Source organism: Pan paniscus, chromosome 2 (genome assembly GCF_029289425.2).
Source record: "Pan paniscus chromosome 2, NHGRI_mPanPan1-v2.0_pri, whole genome shotgun sequence".
In the NCBI taxonomy this organism is placed as follows: domain Eukaryota; kingdom Metazoa; phylum Chordata; class Mammalia; order Primates; family Hominidae; genus Pan; species Pan paniscus.
In genome coordinates, this window is record NC_085926.1 from 106,791,941 (window position 1) to 106,813,411 (window position 21,471).

Genomic DNA, 21,471 nt, shown 5'->3' on the forward strand with positions numbered 1-21,471 from the left:
AGTTGTTGCATATACCCTTTATCCAAATACACCAATCATTAGCATTTTCACCCCTTTGCTTTGGGATGAATATATCATTTGCTCTCTCTTCCTCCTTTCTTTGCACGTATTTTGAAGTTGATTGTAAATTTCAGAAATTGTACTCCTTAATCTCTCAATCCTTAGTATATATTTCCTAAGATCAAATACTTTTTATTTCATAACCATTATACTATTATCAAAATAAGAAAATTTAACATTGATATAACATTGTTATCTACTTGTCTGTATTAAAAGTTTGGCAAGTGTCCCAATAATGTTCTATATAGCTATTTTTCCCCACAGCCCAGGATCCAATGTAAGATTATGCTTTACCTTTACTTGTTGTGTCTCCTTAGTTCGCTTTAATCTGGAACATTTAATCATTCTTGATCTTGATGTTTTTGAGGGATGTGAGTCAGTTATTTTTGTATTATGCCTTTCAGTTTGGACATGTCTGATACTTCATGATTGCTTAAAGTTTGGCAATTTTCACAAGAATACCAGAAAAATACTCGCCAATGTACTGTATCAGGAGATGAGTGATTTTGGTTTGCCCCATTATTGATAACACTAACTTTGATACTTAGTTAAGGTTACATCTGTTAGATTTCTCTAGCATGAAGTTAATGGATTTTTTAATTAATAAATAATTTGTAGGAAGACATTTTGATACTAGATAAATATCTCTTTGCTTATTGATTATTCACATATTACTTTAGCATCTAATGACAATCTCTTTCTGGATCAGTTACTAATTTGATAGTTGTAAAATGGTAGATTTTCTAACTCTAGCATTCCTTTTTCAATTTTTAGTTGGCATTCCATTCTAAGAAATAATTTTCTCTTTTCATTTATTCAGTTGTTTGCTAGTTGGTTTACCGAAATGGACTCATTGATTTTTTTTTCTTAGCATTTTAAAAGTGAGATTTATTGAGGTATACTTTAGAGACAGTAAAAATTCACCTTTTAAAATTTTCCCCCAAAAGTTTCCTTGTGTTCTTTTGTAGTCAATCTCTATCCCCCAAACTTACTGATCTCATTTCTGTTCTAATTTAATTTCAATTTCTGATTGTTTGTTGACAGTATTAAAAATAAAATCAGTATTTTTGTATATTATTATTGTATCCTGACACTATGCTATACCTGGCAATTAGTTCTAGCAGGTATTTTTTAGATTCCCTAGAATCATGTCATCTGTAAGCCAGTTTTTCTTCATTTCTAATTCATATGCATTTAATTTCTTTACTTATTGATTAGGCTAGAACTTCCAGTACAATACTGAATTAAAGTGGTGAGGGTGAATATTCTTGCCTTGTACCTATTTTAGGGGGAAAACATTTGGTATTTCACAATTAAAGATGATGTGAGTAATATCCAGAATCTACAATGAACTCAAAGAAATTTACAAGAAAAAAACAAACAAGGGCGAAGGATATGAACAGGCACTTCTCAAAAGAAGACATTTATGCAGCCAAAAAACACATGAAAAAATGCTCATCATCACTGGCCATCAGAGAAATGCAAATCAAAACCACAATGAGATACCATCTCGCACCAGTTAGAATGGCGATCATTAAAAAGTCAGGAAACAACAGGTGCTGGAGAGGATGTGGAGAAATAGGAACACTTTTACACTGTTGGTGGGACTGTAAACTAGTTCAACCATTGTGGAAGTCAGTGTGGCAATTCCTCAGGGATCTAGAACTAGAAATACCATTTGACCCAGCCATCCCGTTACTGGGTATATACCCAAAGGATTATAAATCATGCTGCTATAAAGATACATGCACACGTATGTTTATAGCAGCACTATTCACAATAGCAAAGACTTGGAATCAACCTAAATGTCCAACAACGATAGACTGGATTAAGAAAATGTGGCACATATACACCATGGAATACTATGCAGCCATAGAAAATGAAGAGTGCATGTCCTTTGTAGGGACATGGATGAAACTGGAAACCATCATTCTCAGCAAACTATCGCAAGGACAAAAAACCAAACACCGCATGTTCTCACTCATAGGTGAGAATTGAACAATGAGAACACATGGACACAGGAAGGGGAACATCACACACCAGGGCCTGTCATGGGGTGGGCGGAGCAGGGAGGGATAGCATTAGGAGATATACCTATTGCTAAATGACGAGTTAATGGGTACAGCACACCAACATGGCACATGTATACATATGTAACAAACCTGCACGTTGTGCACATGTACCCTAAAACTTAAAGTATAATAATAATAAAATTAAAAAATAAATAAATAAATAAATAATAAAATAAAAAAAGAAGTTAAGAGCTGGGGTTCTCACAATATGGCTTGCAGACTACAAGTGTGAACTGAGGAGGTCCCCAAAGTCACTTCTTACTAAGGTAATATTTTGTTTGTTTTTTTTAGAGAGAGGGTGTTGCTCTGTCACCCAGGCTGGAGTGCAGTGTTGCAATCATAGCTCAACCCAGGCTGGAGTGCAGTGTTGCAATCATAGCTCACTGCAGCCTCCACCTCTTTGGTACTAGCCATCCTCCCACCTCAGCCTCCCCAGTAGCTAAGAGTATAGGTGTACACAAAGTAATGCTTGATTAAATGTTTTATTGCCTTTTTATTCTAAAAGCTATACTTGATCAATATAGAAAATATAAAATAATAAAAACTACAGAAGAAATAAAATTTATCAACAATTACCAACTAAAAATAATCACTTAGACATTTCATCACTCTTGCAATATTTCCATTAATAGTTATTTATCTAGTGGATGGAATATTTTCCATGCTATTTCCTCATTAGTCATGTCTAATATAAAAGGAAGTTCTTGAAATCCATCTTATATATCGATCCTTTGATTATTTTTTAATAATTTTAATTAAATCATTTGCACTTTCGAAGCAAATTATCTTTTTCTGAAAATTATTTTCTGTCTATTGTATACAACATTTCTGTTTCATATCTTATGCATTGGTTGTAAATTCTAGAACAATGTCAAATAAAAATTGTAATACATGACAAAAAAAAAGATGATGTGAGTTGTAGGGTTTTTTTTGTAAATACTCTGAATTATTTTGAGGAAGTCTCTATTCCTAGTTTTCTCAGAGTTTAATTTTTATTTAGTCAGGAACACATACTGGGATTTTGCCAAATCATTTTCCTACTATTAAGATGATTACATGTTTTTTGTTTGTTCATTTTTTAGTCTGTTAATCTTGTAACTTACATTGATTGATTTTCTAATATTGGACCACCTTTTTATTCCTGGGATAAACCTCACTCAGTCACTATATATTATCCTTTCATTGCATTGGTAGATTTGACTTGCCAAAATTTTGTTCAAAATTTTTGCTATCTGTGTTTATGAGGAAAAATTTGTCTGTAGCTATCTTGTCTTGTAATGCCTTTATCTGATTTTGTTATCATGGTAATACGGACAACATTAGCATCTAGCACTTACTGAGCATTTCACAGGTACCAGACACTGTTCTAAGTAATTTACATATATTCAAAAACTTTCATTTTGACATAATTCAGAGTTTTCAAAACAATTGCAAGAATAGTACAAAATATTCTCATAAACCTTTAATTTAGATTCATCAAATACTAACCATTTACAATATTGACCTTATTGTTTTTTCATTCTCTCTGTCTCTGAGTCTTCTTACTTTAAAAATTCAAACACTGGGAAATTTTTGTATATAGTTTTCATTATTATATCCCTTCTACCAGAATTTTTGTACAATCTATGGACAAATTTTATTCTTAGCTTTGTTCTACTATGCAGAACCAACTGAATGTTAATTAAGACATCTCAGGTATTCTTCTAAGATCAGTAAAATTGTCCTGATGAATCTAGTTCAATATATAAAAATAAGTTGCTCTTATTTACGCTTCTGTGCTCTGGAAAATGAGTGTACCTATAACATTTTGAATTCCATGTTAGGCAGAACAGATGGTAATTATCTAAACTTACGCTCATTCTCTGCACATCTTACTCACATGTTTATCACTCCAAGTCCACTCTCTCTTCTTCTTTACCCACCTTTGAGCCTTGCAAGGACAACTTCTATGGGCTGCATCATCAAGGCTGCCTTTTCCTCTGACTGTTGGGTTTGGCCAATGAGGAAAATGGGTGGAAGAATGGAAGGCAGAGGAGGGCAAAACTGAGATTTTTTTTTTTCTCACAGTTCTCTTGCCAGGTTGTAACATGGCAATGGCTGGTTTTTGTTGTTGTTGTTTCACTTTTGTTTTTGTTTTTGTTTTTCTGAAAGCCATAGCTCCTGTCAGCAGCTCTTCCATGGCTACTTACTGGTTTCCAGTTACTGATAACTCCTTCAAGACTTTCAAGCCCAGGGGTGGTCATTGGCTCCCTCTATTGTTAACCCAGAGGTGCTTCACTTTCCCTTGTGCTTCCTGCTAGCCCTGCCTGCACCGTTGTACATGTATTCTCTTCATTTAACTCATTCTACCACCCCTTTGACTGTTAGTGTCTGTTGCCGGCCAGAACCCTGACTGGTGCCTCACTTCTTAGTGTTCCTGCTTCCACTCAATGCTCCTATTCCCTGGGGTCCTTCAACTAAAATTTCCCTTCTCCTAAAAATAGTTTAGCACCAAGTCTCTTATTTTAATCAAAATTAATCTATCACATATCTCATTTGGTAGAGGACTCACTAGAGCTAAACTCATTGTGTAAGCTATTCTGAGGATGCTAATTGTGTCCTAGGGCATTTGAGTTGTAAGGACTCATTCTTTTTTAATCTTAAGAAAACTATCTCCAACGATAAAAATTGACATTCAGTTGTTACAGTTGATATTATCATGGTGTCCTCAAGTAATCCAGGCCCTAAATGTCAGAGGAGGCCAGAAGGTAAGAGCCAGTTCAACAGGAAGAAAAAGTTGCCTGATCCTGTGTTTTCTAAAACATATGCTTTATAACAGTAATCTTGTAAAATGCTTTAAAAATAAAGGATATTTTTAGTGTTTAATTTTTAAGACTTCTTGTTCTGTAAGGCATGATACTTGTAATAAAAAGAGAAAAATCTGATGCTAAGTCTATGCATTGTTCTATTGCTTTTAATTTGCTTTTACCTTTTTTGTCTGAATAGTCATGCTTTCTGGAGGACCTTATAGTCTAAACTCAATGAAAATATAAATACTAATATAGCCTAATCAGAATCAATTGCAACCTCATAATCAATTTTGAATAATTTCGCTGTTGAAAATAGCATAATTGATAGCACAGGTGGCCCCTCCACTCCTTTCTCTCATCAAGCTGTTTGCTTACTTTGTACTAGCTTCAGTATGACTAAACAGCAATTCACCGGAATAAATAAAAATTACAGAGAAGTAAGTAGTGTTTCAATAAAACAGATATTATAAAGAGCCTTTAAAATAAGGGCACAGCTTTTATTCCAATTATAACACTAGTGCACGTTATTGTAAGTAATTTAAACAATAGCTAAATACATTTGTAAATACAATATCTATTCAACAGCTTGGAAACCCTCTCTCTTTCTCTTTCTCTCTCTCTCTCTCTATATATATATATGAATATATATGTGTGTATATATATATCTCTATATATGTATACATATATACATATATACACACACACGCAGATATAAGAAAATACATTATAGTGATAAAAATTAATTATAAAAATGATAGATGATCATCAAAAAAGAAGTTTGAAAAACTGGGCCTCTTTCTACACTCTGACCCATTTTTCTGAAACTCTGAATGGCAGCTGCCATTTTGACATGTTTTTCATTTTCTTTTGGCAACAAAACATCAATTTTGTTGGCCTTAATATTTTTATTTCTTGGCAGGTGCCCATCAAAACCTCCCCCCAAAATTTCCTACAACATCTCTAACTGCTTTAAGCTTGTCGAGACATTTCTGCTTAGTCTAGCTTTCTTTGAAATTCCATTTTGATAACCCATCTCATTAAAAAGTACTACAGAGGCCTCATGTTTATTTATGATTTAAACATGGCTCATGAAGCCATCATTCAAATCTCTGAATGCACTTTCTAATATATTTTATAACAAATAAATATCCATATGCTTTTTTATATTCTGATAATGTTTCCATGTGCTCAGCCATCTATATTTAATGAAAAGCTATTTTTTTTTTCCTGGCAAATTTCAAACATCTATGGAGCTAACTAATGTGCAGGCACGGACTTCCTGTGTGACCTTGGACAATCTTGTTATATCTCCGTAGATTATTTAAATCTATGGAATGGAACCTTGTAATGAAGATCACTTTTCAAAAATATTGTAATAATTAGAAACTGTGAAGTGGTTCAGATTTATTAGCCTAAGTTTTTACCATTTAGAGATGTCAATCATGCATAGGATGTACATTAACCCTTTTAAGCCATAAGGTAATCACTCAACAGGTACTTCAGGCTCTTTCTGAAGCAGGACATATCCTTCCTAATGTCTCTTCTGCTCTTGCCTTCCCCAGCTTCCTGCAGCTGTATGGGTAAAGTCATACCCTTGAGGCAGGGAAGCCCTTAGACAGCTGCTCTCCCAACAGGTGGATTTGCTTTGGGTCTCTCTTCCTGTTGGGCTGCTCTGAGAGATACTTCTTCTGAGCAAACCACAGAGTTCCTGCATTTTTGCCTGAGTCATTCTTGCTGAGTTGACCTTCTCTCCATTCACAGCCAATAATAATTAAACACCGTTTTTTCTGGAATTGCACTTTATGGATCAGCTGGGATGAAAGCATCTTCCTTCCTTCTTTCCCCATCCTCTGCGATAATTTTGTTCTAACAAAGGAATGCTAGCACCAAAATTTCCAGTCCTGAAACCCTTTCTCTTTCCAATGTCCTCTGTATGCTCGAGTTGTGGGCATCTACTTTGCCCATATTCCAAGGTCTTGCTTAGGTAACCTCTGTAGTCCTTTCTTGAGCCTAGGACTTCTACTTTTCTTACGTTACCCTCTTTCAGGACCAAAGCTCAACTCCTCAAGGCCATAACTAGGCCCTCTCCTCTCAAACTGATTTATCAGGTGCCCGAATCTTCCTGAATGTCTGGGATTCAACTTTTCAGCAGTCTTCCTCCCTACGTTCCATCTAATTCTAGGATGAAACCTTCTGATTCTTTGTTGTCCTCCGATCCCTACATGAACCTGAGGCTGCTGTTCCCTGAAGTCTTGTTCTGTCAGCATCCAGGCCTGCTTCATAAAACCTGTCACTCTGCTAATGGTTAGCGGCTGAACAAAGAGTCCTCTGGCCAAATAAGTTTAGAAAAACTCTGATAAAAATATTATTTGGGTTTCCTTTTCGCAGGACTTACCTAAGCCTTTAATATGCATCTACGGAGGTAAAAATAAAGCTATATAGTTTTTCCAAAGATATTTGTTGAAAAAACATTTGTCTTCTGCGTTTCTTAAAGGCCGAGTGTTCTATGGAACATACTTTAAAAATCCCTTTTAAAGAAGCTTAGACCAGAGAATCTCCAAGGTCTCTTTCAGTTTTACAGCCTCTGAGTCAACGATTCACCAAAAAATATTTTGGGGGGAAGTGATTGAAGTGGAAAAATTTGTTAGTGTTTAGCCAGCTTTGTCCAAAGGATAAGATGCACTGTATTTTGCTTACTAGGGAGTTATTTTCTATAATGGAAGACAAAGAAAGCACAAGACACCCATGGTTTTGTTTGTTCAGTCACTGAGAGTAAGTCTCAATTATTGAGACTTACGATGTGCCAGTGTGCTTAATTCTAGTTATGAAATTTTAATAATGAATAATATAGATTCTATTCCTTATATGAGTTTCCAAAAGCATTGTCCAGAACATCTATATTAAAATATCTTATCATATACAATATATGTAATTTAAAATGCACTCAGAAAATCTGCTTGTTAAAATGCAGATTCTAGTGCTTCACCCTAAATAGTCTAATTTAGACGGGCCCAGGATTTTAAACTAGCATCTTATAGCATACTTATGTACACCAACATGTAAGAACTGCTGCTATTAAGACTCTGGGATGGTGGTTGAGAACAGGAGCTTGTTGTCAGGTGGCTCTAGATTGGACAGAGAAACTCATACTGACAAGGTGAGGATTGTCAGGAAATAAGGCAGGCATCTAGCCTCGCATTAAGATGAGGTATAGAAGGCAACTGATACATACTAAGTGCTCAAAAAATATTAACTCCCTGTCCTCCATCATGGCTCAAGAAAATACAACAGCTGAGCACACCCAGGGGTTGCTTACTATTTACTCATCAGTTTAGTGTATCTTATTTTGTTTCCATGTGAATTTACTTGTGAAGAGATGACTGGATTCTCTCCAGAGATAGGAAGATCCCTCCTGGTTTAATTCATACCTTTATTTATTTATTTTTCAATTAGACTCAGGTATTGATAAAAATTCAAATGTCAGATTACAAAGGTGTGTGGGATTTTTCTTCCCACGTTACACAATTTAAGTCGACTGTTTTCAGATCAAAACTCAAGACAACTCCTTCACCACATTTCCTGTTTGTAACTGAAACAAAGTACACACAAAAGATTTTAAGAAACAGAAGAGAAAAGAATCTGAGGCACAGATAAAGATAAGTTTTACTGTCATGCTGCTTTTAACATAACCGAGCAACATCACCTAGGAAAAAAGTTTGTAGGAGGATTTTTAATCCATGTATTTGTCTTATGGCTAGATAAAGATTTCTCTGAAAAAAAGAAGCATGTCAGGTAAGTGGCATTTTAAATTTTGTGTTCCATTTGTGTGTCTAAAAATTCACTTAATAATTTCTAAGTCCTAACGAGAAGAACCTTAGTATTTAGAAAGTAGTTATTTTAAAAATGTCGGATAACTTTTAGTGTAATTAAAATATATTTTGAAACATGTTAATGAGTATAAGTTGACATTTTTCTTTTGAAAGAAAAATGTGGACAGCATTTTAGAATGTAAATCTAATTACAGCTGTTCAGTAAGTGTTCACTGATAATTATGCCATGTGAAGTACTTGTTATTTTTAAAGAAGCTTTTGTTGACTATGTGTATTCCTCTTTAGTTTAGCTATTAAACAGGATAAGTGTAATTCTAATTCCTCAGAGATTAGGCACTATAGTATTTTCTAGAAAGCAATGCAATTGTCAACATTCAGAGAGACAACAATTTTGAAAAGGCCAGTGAAAATTCAATTGCTGTGCGATTAATCATGAGGGTTAGATCCATATTCACTCGCTGTTGTGAAAGGGTTGGATCCATATTGACTCACTGTTATGAATCCATGTTGATGGTTCATTCCTCCTGTATTATTTTATGTACTGTTAATTTATTAAATAAACATCTTTTTGTTGCAAAAGGAAACATGCATATTATGTAATGTGGGAGAACTGTGAAATATATATATTAAAAATTCATACGTATTTTCCATCACCTTAAAAACACAAAATATGTTGTATTTCCTTTCAAATTTTATTTATATACATTCTATATAGTTTGCTTTTCATAACTGAAATAATAATGTGCATAATATATCCAGCTTTTTTCACTAACATAACCATGTCCCTTTTTAATATAACTTCTGCATAATCATTTTAAATGAATGCACAAAAATCACATCTATTCAGTTATAGTTTAGTCATTTGTTTATTGCTGAACATTTATGTTGTATACAGTTTTTTTTGTTTGTTTGTTTTTGAGACAGAGTCTCTCTTTGTTGCCAGGCAGGAGTGCAGTGGCGCAATCTTGGCTCACTGCAACCTCTGCCTCCCAGGTTCAAGCGATTCTCCTGCCTCAACCTCCTGAGTATCTGGGACTACAGGCACGTGCCACCACGCCTGGCTAATTTTTGTATTTCTAATAGAGACAGGGTTTCATTATGTTGGCCAGGATGGTCTCGATCTCTTGACCTCGTGATCCGCCCGCCTTGGCCTCCCAAAGTGCTGAGATTACAGGCGTGAGCCACTGCGCCCAGCCCTGTTGTATACAGTTTTTAAAAATATTTTTACATGACAGAAAGATGAACAACTCTATAGCTTTTTCTGTAGTAAGGGTTATTTTTTTCAGAAAACTTTCTAGAACTGAAATTATTAAGAGATTATGGCATTTTAAGTCTCATTATTGCCAAATTGCTTTTCCAAGAGTGATGCCAATTCCCTCTCATTCTAGCAGTGCTTCTCCTTCACAGGCTGATCTCCTTTAAAAAATCGTCACTAATCTCATAAGCACAACATGCTAACTCATTGTTCAATATGCATTACTTTGATTATAATGAGGTTGAACATTTTTGCATGGATTTTTAAACTGTTTATAGCTATCATTTGTGATAGTCTTATTACCTCTTTTGCTTACTTATTATGCTTTGTACTTTTAATACCAATTTGTATAGGCCAGCTATGGAGTAAAGATTGCATATATTATAATTTCTGTGAATTGGCTTCCATTGTTCTGTTTGATGGATCTTAAAACCAATTGATTACATAAATCACACAGGGACCATAAGCTGGCATACAATTTTCATACCTCTCCTTATCTTTCCCAGTTCATACTTTAGCAAAGAACAAAAACAAGTGTCCCAATTTTTCTAGTGCCCTGCAAGAAATGAACATAGCATTACTAAGTATAATTCCATGAGCTGATGATGATGGGGAACTCAGAAAGCATGGGAAGACCAAAGACAGTGAATATGACATTCCTCTGTTTTCAGGACTAATTAATTCTAAATTTAGAACAGATATGGTAACATTTCCTCCATCGCATTTTGTAGTTCAGACTTCCCCTTTGGGTTTAATACAGGAGCTCCTACATCAACAGTTGAGAACTTTTACAATTTCACAGAAGAGATGCAAAGACAAAGTATTTAAAAACCTCACAGGTATTAAAAGTCAAAACAAAACAAAATTTCACATGAAGGAAGAGAATCAGATGATAGTATTTTTTATATTTAGATAGGTAAAATAAAAAATAAAATAAATTTGAACACACACAAAGGAATAATTATTTCTAGTTAAGTAAAACTACGTATGAAAACAAAAACTCAAGTATTTTCTTTTTTCCTACCTATACGCCTGTAGTCACTGCATCATCCATAATGTTCTGGTATCATAATTCCTGCTGTTTTTCTGCATTTACATAAAATCAATATTAATGGAATCAAATAGTGAAAACAAGTCCTTTGGTCTATCATTAATTTAAATAATGATTCACAATTTAGTTTACTCATCTTCATTTTTTTTAAAAAAAGGGGTCTCATTGTCTTTACTCAGTTTTATCTTCTCTTGAGCCTCATCACCTTTTGAGGACAATGAAATCCTTTCTTTTAGAGACTAGGTGGGACTAACGTGTAAATTATCTTTTAAACTCAGATGGGTCAAAGACAATGTTTCTCCATTTAATTTAGGTAATATTATGAATTGGGCAGTGTTTTTAAGGAAAGTCAATCCAGGAAAGATAGTCAATTAAAGATCATAGTTCCAAGAAATAAATGTCCCCAAGTTGCTAGTGAATCAGAGAAATCATTATTGGGCACTTTCCCAGACATTTTTGATTACACTTAATCTTCTCAGCATTCCTGAATTAAAGGGAAGAGATGACAAAATTAATAGGCCTTCTTGAAATATTAAAAGAAACATCATAAAGTATTTTATTGGATGAAAGTTGCCATACAACCATGCCATCTTCAGAGGATCTTACTAAGGTTCTTCTCAAATAAGAAACAATAAGTATACATATAAATGAAGTCACTAAATACAGAGAAAGACAAGTTCATCTACAGCAGCACTTTAATCTCAGTAGAATTTCTGAGGTTTACCAATCTCAGGTAAAGTTTAATTGTAGAAGCAATGAAGAGTCTAGCATTGGAGGAATCATAATTTACTCTCTTCTGTCCTCCACCTCACTCTCATATTTATACTTTCTTCAATTAAATTAAGTAAAGTATTGATTGAGGGGAATCATGATGTGCTAGGAAGAGGTAGCCTTAATGTAACACAGATGAAGATATGAAATCCAGTTTTACAATTGTCTTAGTGAGATTCAGTGATTTGCACACAACCAGCCACACAACTGGTGACTACTCTCATTCCCTTTTCCACAGTTTGAAAATAGGTATCCAAAGCTAATATTACTATTTTCTCTTTCCCCATTACAGCCCACTCCCCAACACACACCATTTACTTCTCAAATAACCCCCTGTTCATAATAGACACATAAGGTCAGTGGATTTCAGATTTGCATTAAAAACAGCATGGTATTTTACTTGAAAGCCTGGAACTGATTTGAGAGCCCCCTCCTGTGCTAATATCCATGATTCAAATGTCTTTTATTGTGGGATGATGGGTAGTGGTTGGGTTTGTGCGTGTAGTGATCATGTGTCACGTTCAAAAAATCATCAAGAATGTGCCTTATTTAGCACCAACCACCACCATGGTAAGAAAAACTCATTTTATAAGTAGACTCATGGGGATCATAATACTGCTATTGAGATTTCTGGGTGCCTAAAATAAATATACACATTCATGGAATGCAAAAAGACGTTCATTGCTCTGATAGAGTTTACAAGCCAAGGAAAGCCATTAAGAGAAGCTATATGCTGTAATATACTATAAACTCATACACTTGTCTCAGTTAAAGATAGCCTGAAGTAAAAACAATTAAGGCATTATATTTATTGCTTTTTCTATTGCTAATTGTTTAAGTAAAGGCTTCTGTGTAAATCAAATCTGCCAGCAGAAAGACATTATATTTGCTTAGCTGGGTTTCCTTCCAGAGCACATGCAATTGTGAATTTCAAAGACAGTGCCTGCCAATTACTGTTGGCTTTAAGGGAGTCAGAGGTTTTATAATTAAACCCACCACTATTAGCCCCTGGTAGTTGGAAGCTGGAGAGAAACTTAAATCATGATTTTCCTAGCTGCCATTCCTCTCTGATAATTTCTCGAGGCCTTCGGCTTTTTAACAGTGTAAATAGCTGAATTCAAATTGTGTGGGAGTTTTTTAAAATTGATCAAAGCTATATAAATGAAAGTAATTACAATTAATGAATATTGATACTAAAGGTTACACTTGTTGGGTAAAAAATTTTAAGCACTTTGTGCATCCAATATTCTAAGAGGCACTGTCTGTACTAAGTAGATACCCACAGGAATATGGAGATATTTATACTGCATATTTAGAATTACTGGGTAAGGGGAGGTATAAAGTATGTGTGTATGTGTGTGTGTGTGTGTGTGTGTGTACGTTTATACAGACCTGAATTCAAGTTGCAAATTTCCATCATTATCTACTTAATATCTACCCTTCTCATGTGTGTGCATTGTTTTTCAAAATGGGGGTATTTATTGTTGGCAAGCAAAAAATTGTGAAAGATATTAAGAATGTCATAAAATACAAAGCCTCCAAATAAAAATCTTCCTGTTTAAAATTTATATATTATTTTTAAAAACTTGGAAAACAGAAGTGTCAGGAATTACAGACCCTAAAAGCAGAGGAAACCAGAGACCATGTGAAACTGCATCACACATACCTAAACTACTCCCCAATATTAGAACTTAGATTGTGTTTTAAAAAGCCTCCAAGTGGTTATGTGGGGCAAATTTACTCTAACAGTAAACGACAAAACACAACCCTAAAGAAATGTACAGTGTGACCCAAATTCTTGCCTTAGTGTTTCTGACATATTTCATGAAAATTATTAGGACTTTCCTAAAAACTTTTAGTGTAGCATATAGGCTTGTGATATTGATTAGGTTGTTTCTTTGTAGCTGAGAGTCAAATTGTCTTCTTATAGCAATTAATGGACTAACACAACTATTTCAATTCTCTCTTTAATTGGAAAGGAGAAAGCAAAACTTCTATTTGAAATATAATTTTGTCCAAATGATTGGATGATTTATAGCTAAAATAAGATTAGGGCTTTCTGTTTATTTCCTTGAAGTATGATTGGTTATATTGTACTACATTTTATTTACTCAAACCATAACTATGTATTGAGTATATACTAAATACTACATGCTGTGGCAAGTGGAAAGAAAAAAAAATGCTAAGTAGAAAGGAGATCGATTTTTATTAGTGTTCCCGAGGGTCATAAGTGCTAGAGATTTATTATTATTTTCCATGTATTTATTTACCCCTCCTCCAGAAAAAGGGGTATTAGAAATAAGTGTAACAGTATAAAAGATAACCAAATAAGTCAAGGTGAAGGGAAAATAAGGAGAAAGGGATATGATTAGTTCACAAAAATGAGTATCATAAAGCCCTTGAGATTTGCTTAGATTGTGTATCAAAGACAGACAGATGATTAAGTACAATATTCACATGGGATATAATAGCAAAAATGTACCAGTTCTTAAGGAAATCCCCAGGCCTTTATATTTGAGACACCATGTGATGTATTAAATAATGTCTTCCAGTTCATAGTATCCTTGAAATTAATGTATTCAATGAAGAGTTTCATATGGCTTCTTTGTCTTAAAACATGTTTTATTTTGTCCTGAGAACAAAGGCCCAAATGTGGAAAATTGAAGCAAATAAGAAAGAACAACAGAGAATTTTAGATTTTATTTTCTGACTACAACATGAAGTTCAACTCTCTGTTGCCATTTTAGGGCAGATTGTATGCTTTAATGGTCGGCGAGATGGAAGCAGTCTTGACATTCCCTTAAGAAATTTTGAAAACATAACTGGGACATGTCCAGAATAGAAAGTCATCAAAGTCTATTTTACTTCCATTCATGGGTAGATCCAAGTAGTTTCACACAGGCAAGGTCAAAATAATCTTTCTGAAATCAACTTCTCATCCCTTCAGCATCTGATGAGTGAATGATCAAGGTCCCAAAGTATATACTATAGAAATTGGATGCAATAATTATAGCTTGGACTATTTCTAAAGCAGGGTTACAAGTCCAATTTGGCCAAGGGTAAATGATGACTGCATCCATTAAATGCTTAATTTTAACCAATGTGACTCCCTGGTCAACTCTATAATAAATTAACTGTAAAATGAGTTTGTAGGGAAGCTGTTCTATACTATATTATGTTATATTATATAATTGTCACTGTACAATGTACAGTCATGTGCTATGTAACAATGTTTTGGTCTGGCTGGGCTCAGTGTCTCGCACCTGTAATCCCAGCACTTTGGGAGGCCGAGGTGGGTAGATCACTTGAGGTCAGGAGTTTGAGACCAGCCTGGCCAGCATGGTGAAACCCTGTCTCTACTAAAAACTCAAAAATTAGCCAGGCGTGGTGGTGCACACCTGTAATCCCAGCTACTTGGGAGGCTGAGACAGCAGAATTGCCTGAACCTGGGAGGTGGAGGTTGTAGTGAGCCGAGATCATGCCACTGCACTTCAGCCTGGGCGAAAGAGCAAGACTCCATCTCAAAACACACACACACACACACACACACACACACACAACGTTTTGGTCGATGATTGACCACATATATTATGGTGGTCCCATAAGATTATAATGGGGCTGAAAAACTTTTATCATTTAGTGACTTCATAACTGTTGGGATGTCATAGTGCAATGCATTACTCATATGTTTATGGTGATGCTGGTGTAAACAAACCTACTGTGCTGTCCGTTGTAGAAAAGTAGAGCAATACAATTATGTATAGAATATTTGGTAATGATAATAAATGACTATATTAGTGGTTTATGTATTTACTATACTATGCTTTTATCATTACCTTAGAGTACTTCTTCTACTTATAAAAAAAGTTAACTGTAAAATAGCCTCAGGTAGGTCCTTCAGGAGGTATTCCAGGAGGCATTGTTACAGGAGATGACCTCTCCATGTGTGTCATTGCCCTTGAAGACCTTCTACTGGGACAAGATGTGGAGGTGGAAGATGGTAATACTGATTATCCTGACCCTGTGTAGGCCTAGGGGAAAGAGAAGTGTAATTAACTTTCCACTTTACATTCATGGGGCTCTACATAGTATGAGAAAAGCTCCCTGTGGCCAATCTTAACAAAACTGGGCTCCAGAATTATTGTTTTATCCCAACACATCGTATTCTATACTACTGAGATCAATGGAAGAGAACAGGCCATTTTCTGTAAATAAGGAAAGCGTGTATGATTACAGTCTGAGGATTAAAGAAAGGTGAAAAGTATAGCAAACTAGAATTCTTGGTAATTTGAATGTTGTTGATTTTTGAACAAAAGTTTTTTATCAGTCACCACGTGTCACCTTTTAATAGCTACACAAAAAAGTCGTTTATTTCATAAACACTCAGAATGTGAGAAACTTGAATCCTTTTGCCCATGCTGAATTCAGCAACTTAACACCAACACCCACTTTGAAAACTGAAAAAAGTTATGAATATTAATTAGTTTCCCGGTAGAGAATGTGTACTTCATTATGAATAAATGCAACAGCTTTAACTGTGGCAATAGCCAGACCAAAACAAATGGGTAAGCAGCTGTTATATTATGTGTATGTTTATTTTAATTTCCAGGAATCTCTGGGTGCCCTTTTTTCCTCTGGGGACTTCTAGCATTGTTGGGCTTGGCTTTGGTTATATCACTGATCTTCAATATTTCCCACTATGTGGAAAAGCAACGACAAGGTAAGACATTTTGACAAATTTCACATGGTACCTGCTTGAATGGAGACTATGGAGTCGCTGGAAAACCTATGGAAGCAGACAATTTTATGAAATGTCATTCAACAGGATATTTTTATCTATAGAAAATCTATTTGCTAATTTTTCTCGCCCAAAGGGTTCTCTTATTTAAGAATGCAATCATATTAGAAATGTGAAATAGTTATCCAATTTAGGAACTCTTCTTTAGGGTGTAGAGTGGGAAGGGATTATCCTGGTAAATACGTTTTTCCTCCTCCAGTTGAAACACCTATGAAATTGTAGTCTATGCTGGGGCAGCCATCAAGGTTCTCTCTGATACATAATAAACAAAGGGAAGTCTAGCTCTTTAAGATTCCATTCAAGCCAACCTAATCTTCTCAGGATCAGTCAGGCATTCTCACATGCAACACAAAGGAGCGGGGTCAGAAGACGACTGGAAAAGGAATAGATTGAACCATGGGCTTGCTGTCAAACACTCCCAGAGTCTAGGAGAGGTCAAGAGTATCTGCCACTGTCAGCTTTGCTTTTTCAACATGCTGGGCATAAGTTTTAACCATGTGGCTTTCAATCTGCATATGCCACAACTGAAATGGCCTGAAGTCCAGCAGCTGGCACAGCCTTTGTATGCTGTAGGCATCCAATTCATGTTGAATATGCATGGATCCATGTTGAATCCATTACATGTTGAATACATATGGATGGATGGGAGAATGAAAGTTCAACTATTGCTGGAAGGTATCTTTTTTTTTTTTTTTTTTTTTTTGAGACAGGATCTTGCTCTGTCGCCCAGGCTGGAATGCAGTGGCATGATTATAACTCACTGCAGCCTCAAACTTCTGTGCTCAAACAATCCTCTTGCCTCAGCCCCTCAAGTAGCTAGGATTACAGGCATGCACAAACACATCCAGCTAATTTTCAGAAATTTTTTGTAGAGATGGGAGTCTCACTATGTTGCCCAGGCTGATCCTGTACTCTTGTTCTCAAGCCATCCTCCTGCCTTGGCCTCCCAAAACACTGAGATTACAGGTGTGAGCAACCACGCCCAGCCTGGAAGGTGTTTAAATACCAAGAAACCCTTAAGGGCAGGACATTTAAGTGGTAATAAAAGAAAAGAAAGGATAAATGCATTTCCTTTTAACAGAGGAAATGAAATAAAACTAAGTTAACAAAATTAACTTAGACACATGTGTCCAAGAAAAATGTCATAGAGCTAATTTAGAACAATGGTCAGATTGCAGCAAATGTCCTTGCTTCACTTAGAAATATCTTAAGCACTGATAATACTAATATAAAATATGAAGAAGGGATTATTGTCATGCAGGTTTGAAAATAAGATGAGAGGTACTCGAAAATGGAGTGGTCTAGCTGAAGCCACACATCTATTCAATAGCAAAATCAATGATAAGTGTCCAGTTTTTCTAATTCTCTGTCCCAAAAGGTTTGAAAAAGAAGGTTTGAAAAGAAGGAAGTACATCCTTCCTTGACATTGTTGACCAGTTGTCCTCAGCCAGAAACCCAACACTCTTTTTGGATCTCTATTATATCAATTCTATGGCTAAGGTGAAATTTATGACAAGCAATCTTTTTCATTAGCAATGCTTTCAGTAATCTTTTAAAAATCCAATATATTTTCAAATAAACATAAACTATATAAGTCAGATGTATAAATGACCCATCATCAAACATCTTCTACAGTTTCCCTCTTTTATAGATAAAAATGAGCTCAGAGTAGCACTTTGCTTTATATATCGAATTGGCTATTTTAACTTCTTTATTAAGATATCTTATAAATCCAGATAATATATAGCCAGAATTACAAAAAAAAATGTGAATTGAGTTCTACAGAGAGTAAATAATTTAAGGTGACAACCAAGACAAGAACAGTAACCTGAATTAGTACCTCACTCTTTCATTGATTCCATTGATAATCCTTTTAAGATTGCTGAGGGGCCAGGTAACAGGTAGACACTGACATGCTTACCTTGAGCTCAATTGTCTAACTTAAAATTTATCTAGCAAATGTGACCTATTTACTTTCAACCTTAATAGTCAATTTTTTCAGTCCTATGATTGCATGAATTATGGATGTTAAGAACTGCTTTTTATCAACATCATCAAGATCAGGACTGGTATAATTTCACTAATGTAGTACTTCTGCCCCAGAAGTATTCAGCTGTACTAGTCTTTTACAACTCATTGTAAATAGGTTTTACAATTCTCATTTTTGGTAGTTTGTGCATTGGGATTTATTTACCCACATCCATACCTTTTTGCCTCCATGCAAACTCCTTTGTGTAGTTGCTTACTATGGTAAGTTGACCACTGCAGAAAGACAGTAGCCTTACTTTAAAAAGCATCGTGTTTGGTAGTTTAAAAAGCAGTGCCTGTAATCCCAGTGCTTTGGGAGGCAGAGGTGGGTGGATCGCCTGAGGTCAGGAGTTCGAGACCAGCCTGGTCAACATGGAGAAACTCCATCTCTACTAAAATTACAAAAATTATCTGGGCATAGTGGCGCATGCCTGTAATCCCAGCTACTCGGGAGGCTGAGGCAGGAGAATCGCTTAAACCCAGGAGGCAGAGGTTGCCATGAGCTGAAATAGCGCCACTGCACTCCAGCCTGGGTAAAAGAGCAAGACTCTGTCAAAAACAAAACAAAACAAAAAAAACCCACGTTTTCATTTTGTTATTTCAGGACAGATTTTTTCCTTTTCAATTGTGCAAACCCTTACTGCCCCAAGCATGTCATAAGCAGCTCTATTACCTAAAAGTAGTGTAATGGAAAGAACATTTTTAAGAAAACAGTGAACAATAAATTGCATTTATTGATGTATTTTTTAAATAAATTTTGCTTCTCTCAATTGTTTTTAATAGTATACCTTTGAAGTAGACCTGATGTAAATTAGAACTCTGCCTTCAATATTTAGCTGGAAGATCTTGTACAAGTAACATAATTTCTCTGAGTTTCAGTTTCCTTATCTATAAGATGTGGAAAATACCATCTAGACCCTAGGGTTCTTGTAAGAATTACACACACACACACACACACACACACACACACACACACACACATCTTTGCATAGTGCTGGGGACTTAGTAGGTCAGTCCTAGATCTGGTACAGCCCATCACCATACCTAGTGGCCGTGTTGTTTCCTTCCTTCTTTCCACAAATAATTATTAAGGATCTACTATGGCTATATGTCATCCCATGTAATTTTCACATCTGTTATTTTGGTGAACATTGGTTTCTCTGGCTACTTTGCTGCTCCCACCATCCCTATGCCCCTCTAAGTCCTCTCCAGCTCCAACTTCACTTTCCTCATCTCTATATTATTTAACACATCTGTACAATACCCTGAGCTTTAGCACTAAATGTTGTGGTCATGTATGTCACATTCAGGTCCATTTCAGAGAGTTTTCTGTAGAGTTTTATGGAATTGATTCTAAACATTAGCTTATCACAAAACCTTTTATTTGAGCAGTAATGTACCCTCATTAGGTGGAGCATACACTGGAACTTGCATTTTATTGGTGTGCAATTGATGTATTCATCAACGCTAAGAATGTCCTTTGTTCTTATCCCACCTCCACCCTTTCTCTCTGCCCCAACTTCTCCTAACATCTTTTCCCAAGTATTAGTAATAGGTCTGCCTTTCTTTCCATCCCATATGAACAAATAGAACTATCTTTGTTTCTAACCCAGAGATTTCAAATATATTTCAGAACTGCTCTGCAAACAGTTCAGTTCCTTCCAATCTTCCTGAAGAAGACTTCCTGCCTTATTTCTCTGGGACAAACAAACTATAATAAAAGAGATTCTATTGTATCAACTGGCTTTTCTGCCACTTGGGCTGTGAATGAAATGCCCCTGTATCTGGCCTCATATAACTTTTTATGTTTGCATCTTTGTGTTACTCTTTGTGGCTGAGAAATTTGCAAGATCTGACTCCACCTTGGTTAGTCAGTGAATAAGTTTTGCTGGTGTAATAAATAGCGTTCAAAAGAAAATCTCCATTTCAGCAACAATACAATATCTGCACATTCAATCAGATAGACCAGATAAGCCTCCCCTTGATGTTTTCTGTAGCAGCTAGGTAGAAGCTTTGAAATGGAGTTCTCTCATTCTCCCTAAAATAAATCCTTCATTTTTTATGTGATTCTTTGTTCAAATCTGTTCTTTAGGAGGATTATATTTATTTCTTTTTCTGATAGGAGTGCATTAACTTTTTCCTTCTTTAAATCCAAAAACTATTCTTTGTTTAACTCTTCCTCTCTGGTTTGGAAAGAAGGATAAACAAGCGTATGGTTTGGTCATACATCAAAGTCCTATCAGTAGGAAATTATGGCATCTTCACATTTAACATGTATCAGAGAAATTTCATTATGGAGTTTAAACTATGTGCCGTTGTCTATTCTTGTACATAGGAGGGTTAACACTCTAAGAGGAAAAACATAAAAGCAAATATATTTGCATCACACCCTCTCAACTACAAACCTGACCACAAGTGTTTGCATCTGAATCACAGGAGAGGATTATGAGAGCTCACCTAGTTCTTCCCACGCACAGTCTTGCACATTTCATTGCTTTATAGCAAAGCATACACTTTTTTTATTTTGCTAAATGTCATTGAAATCACCAGGCAGCTTTTAAATTAAGTCATGCCACTTATTTTTAAATAAACTTTTGAGCCTTCATAACAGAGCAAACTTTTCAGAAGCCTGAGCTTGCTGGCTTTTATTCTTAGCTGTAACCTCTGAACTTTTTACTACGGCTCATTTAAAGAGATTATAACCTTCTTCTAGGGAGGACTTCAAAACAAAATTACCCAAGTACTGATGGCTCAGCTGCAGATTATACATTTACATCCTAAAAGTAGCATGGAATGGGGTGCCCTTGAACTTCTTAC

General features: G+C 35.4%; 1 protein-coding gene across 1 annotated transcript in view; it reads left to right on the forward strand.

Annotated features, from left to right (window-relative positions):
- The first annotated feature begins 8,564 nt into the window (after positions 1-8,564).
- Positions 8,565-21,471, forward strand: part of LOC100990994 (T-cell receptor-associated transmembrane adapter 1) — a 32,797-nt gene continuing 19,890 nt past the window's right edge. The window contains exons 1-2 of the mRNA XM_003825064.4: positions 8,565-8,713; positions 16,438-16,548. Coding sequence (XP_003825112.1) covers positions 8,707-8,713; positions 16,438-16,548 — 118 coding nt within the window. The 5' untranslated portion in view covers positions 8,565-8,706. The remainder of the gene's footprint in view (positions 8,714-16,437; positions 16,549-21,471) is intronic.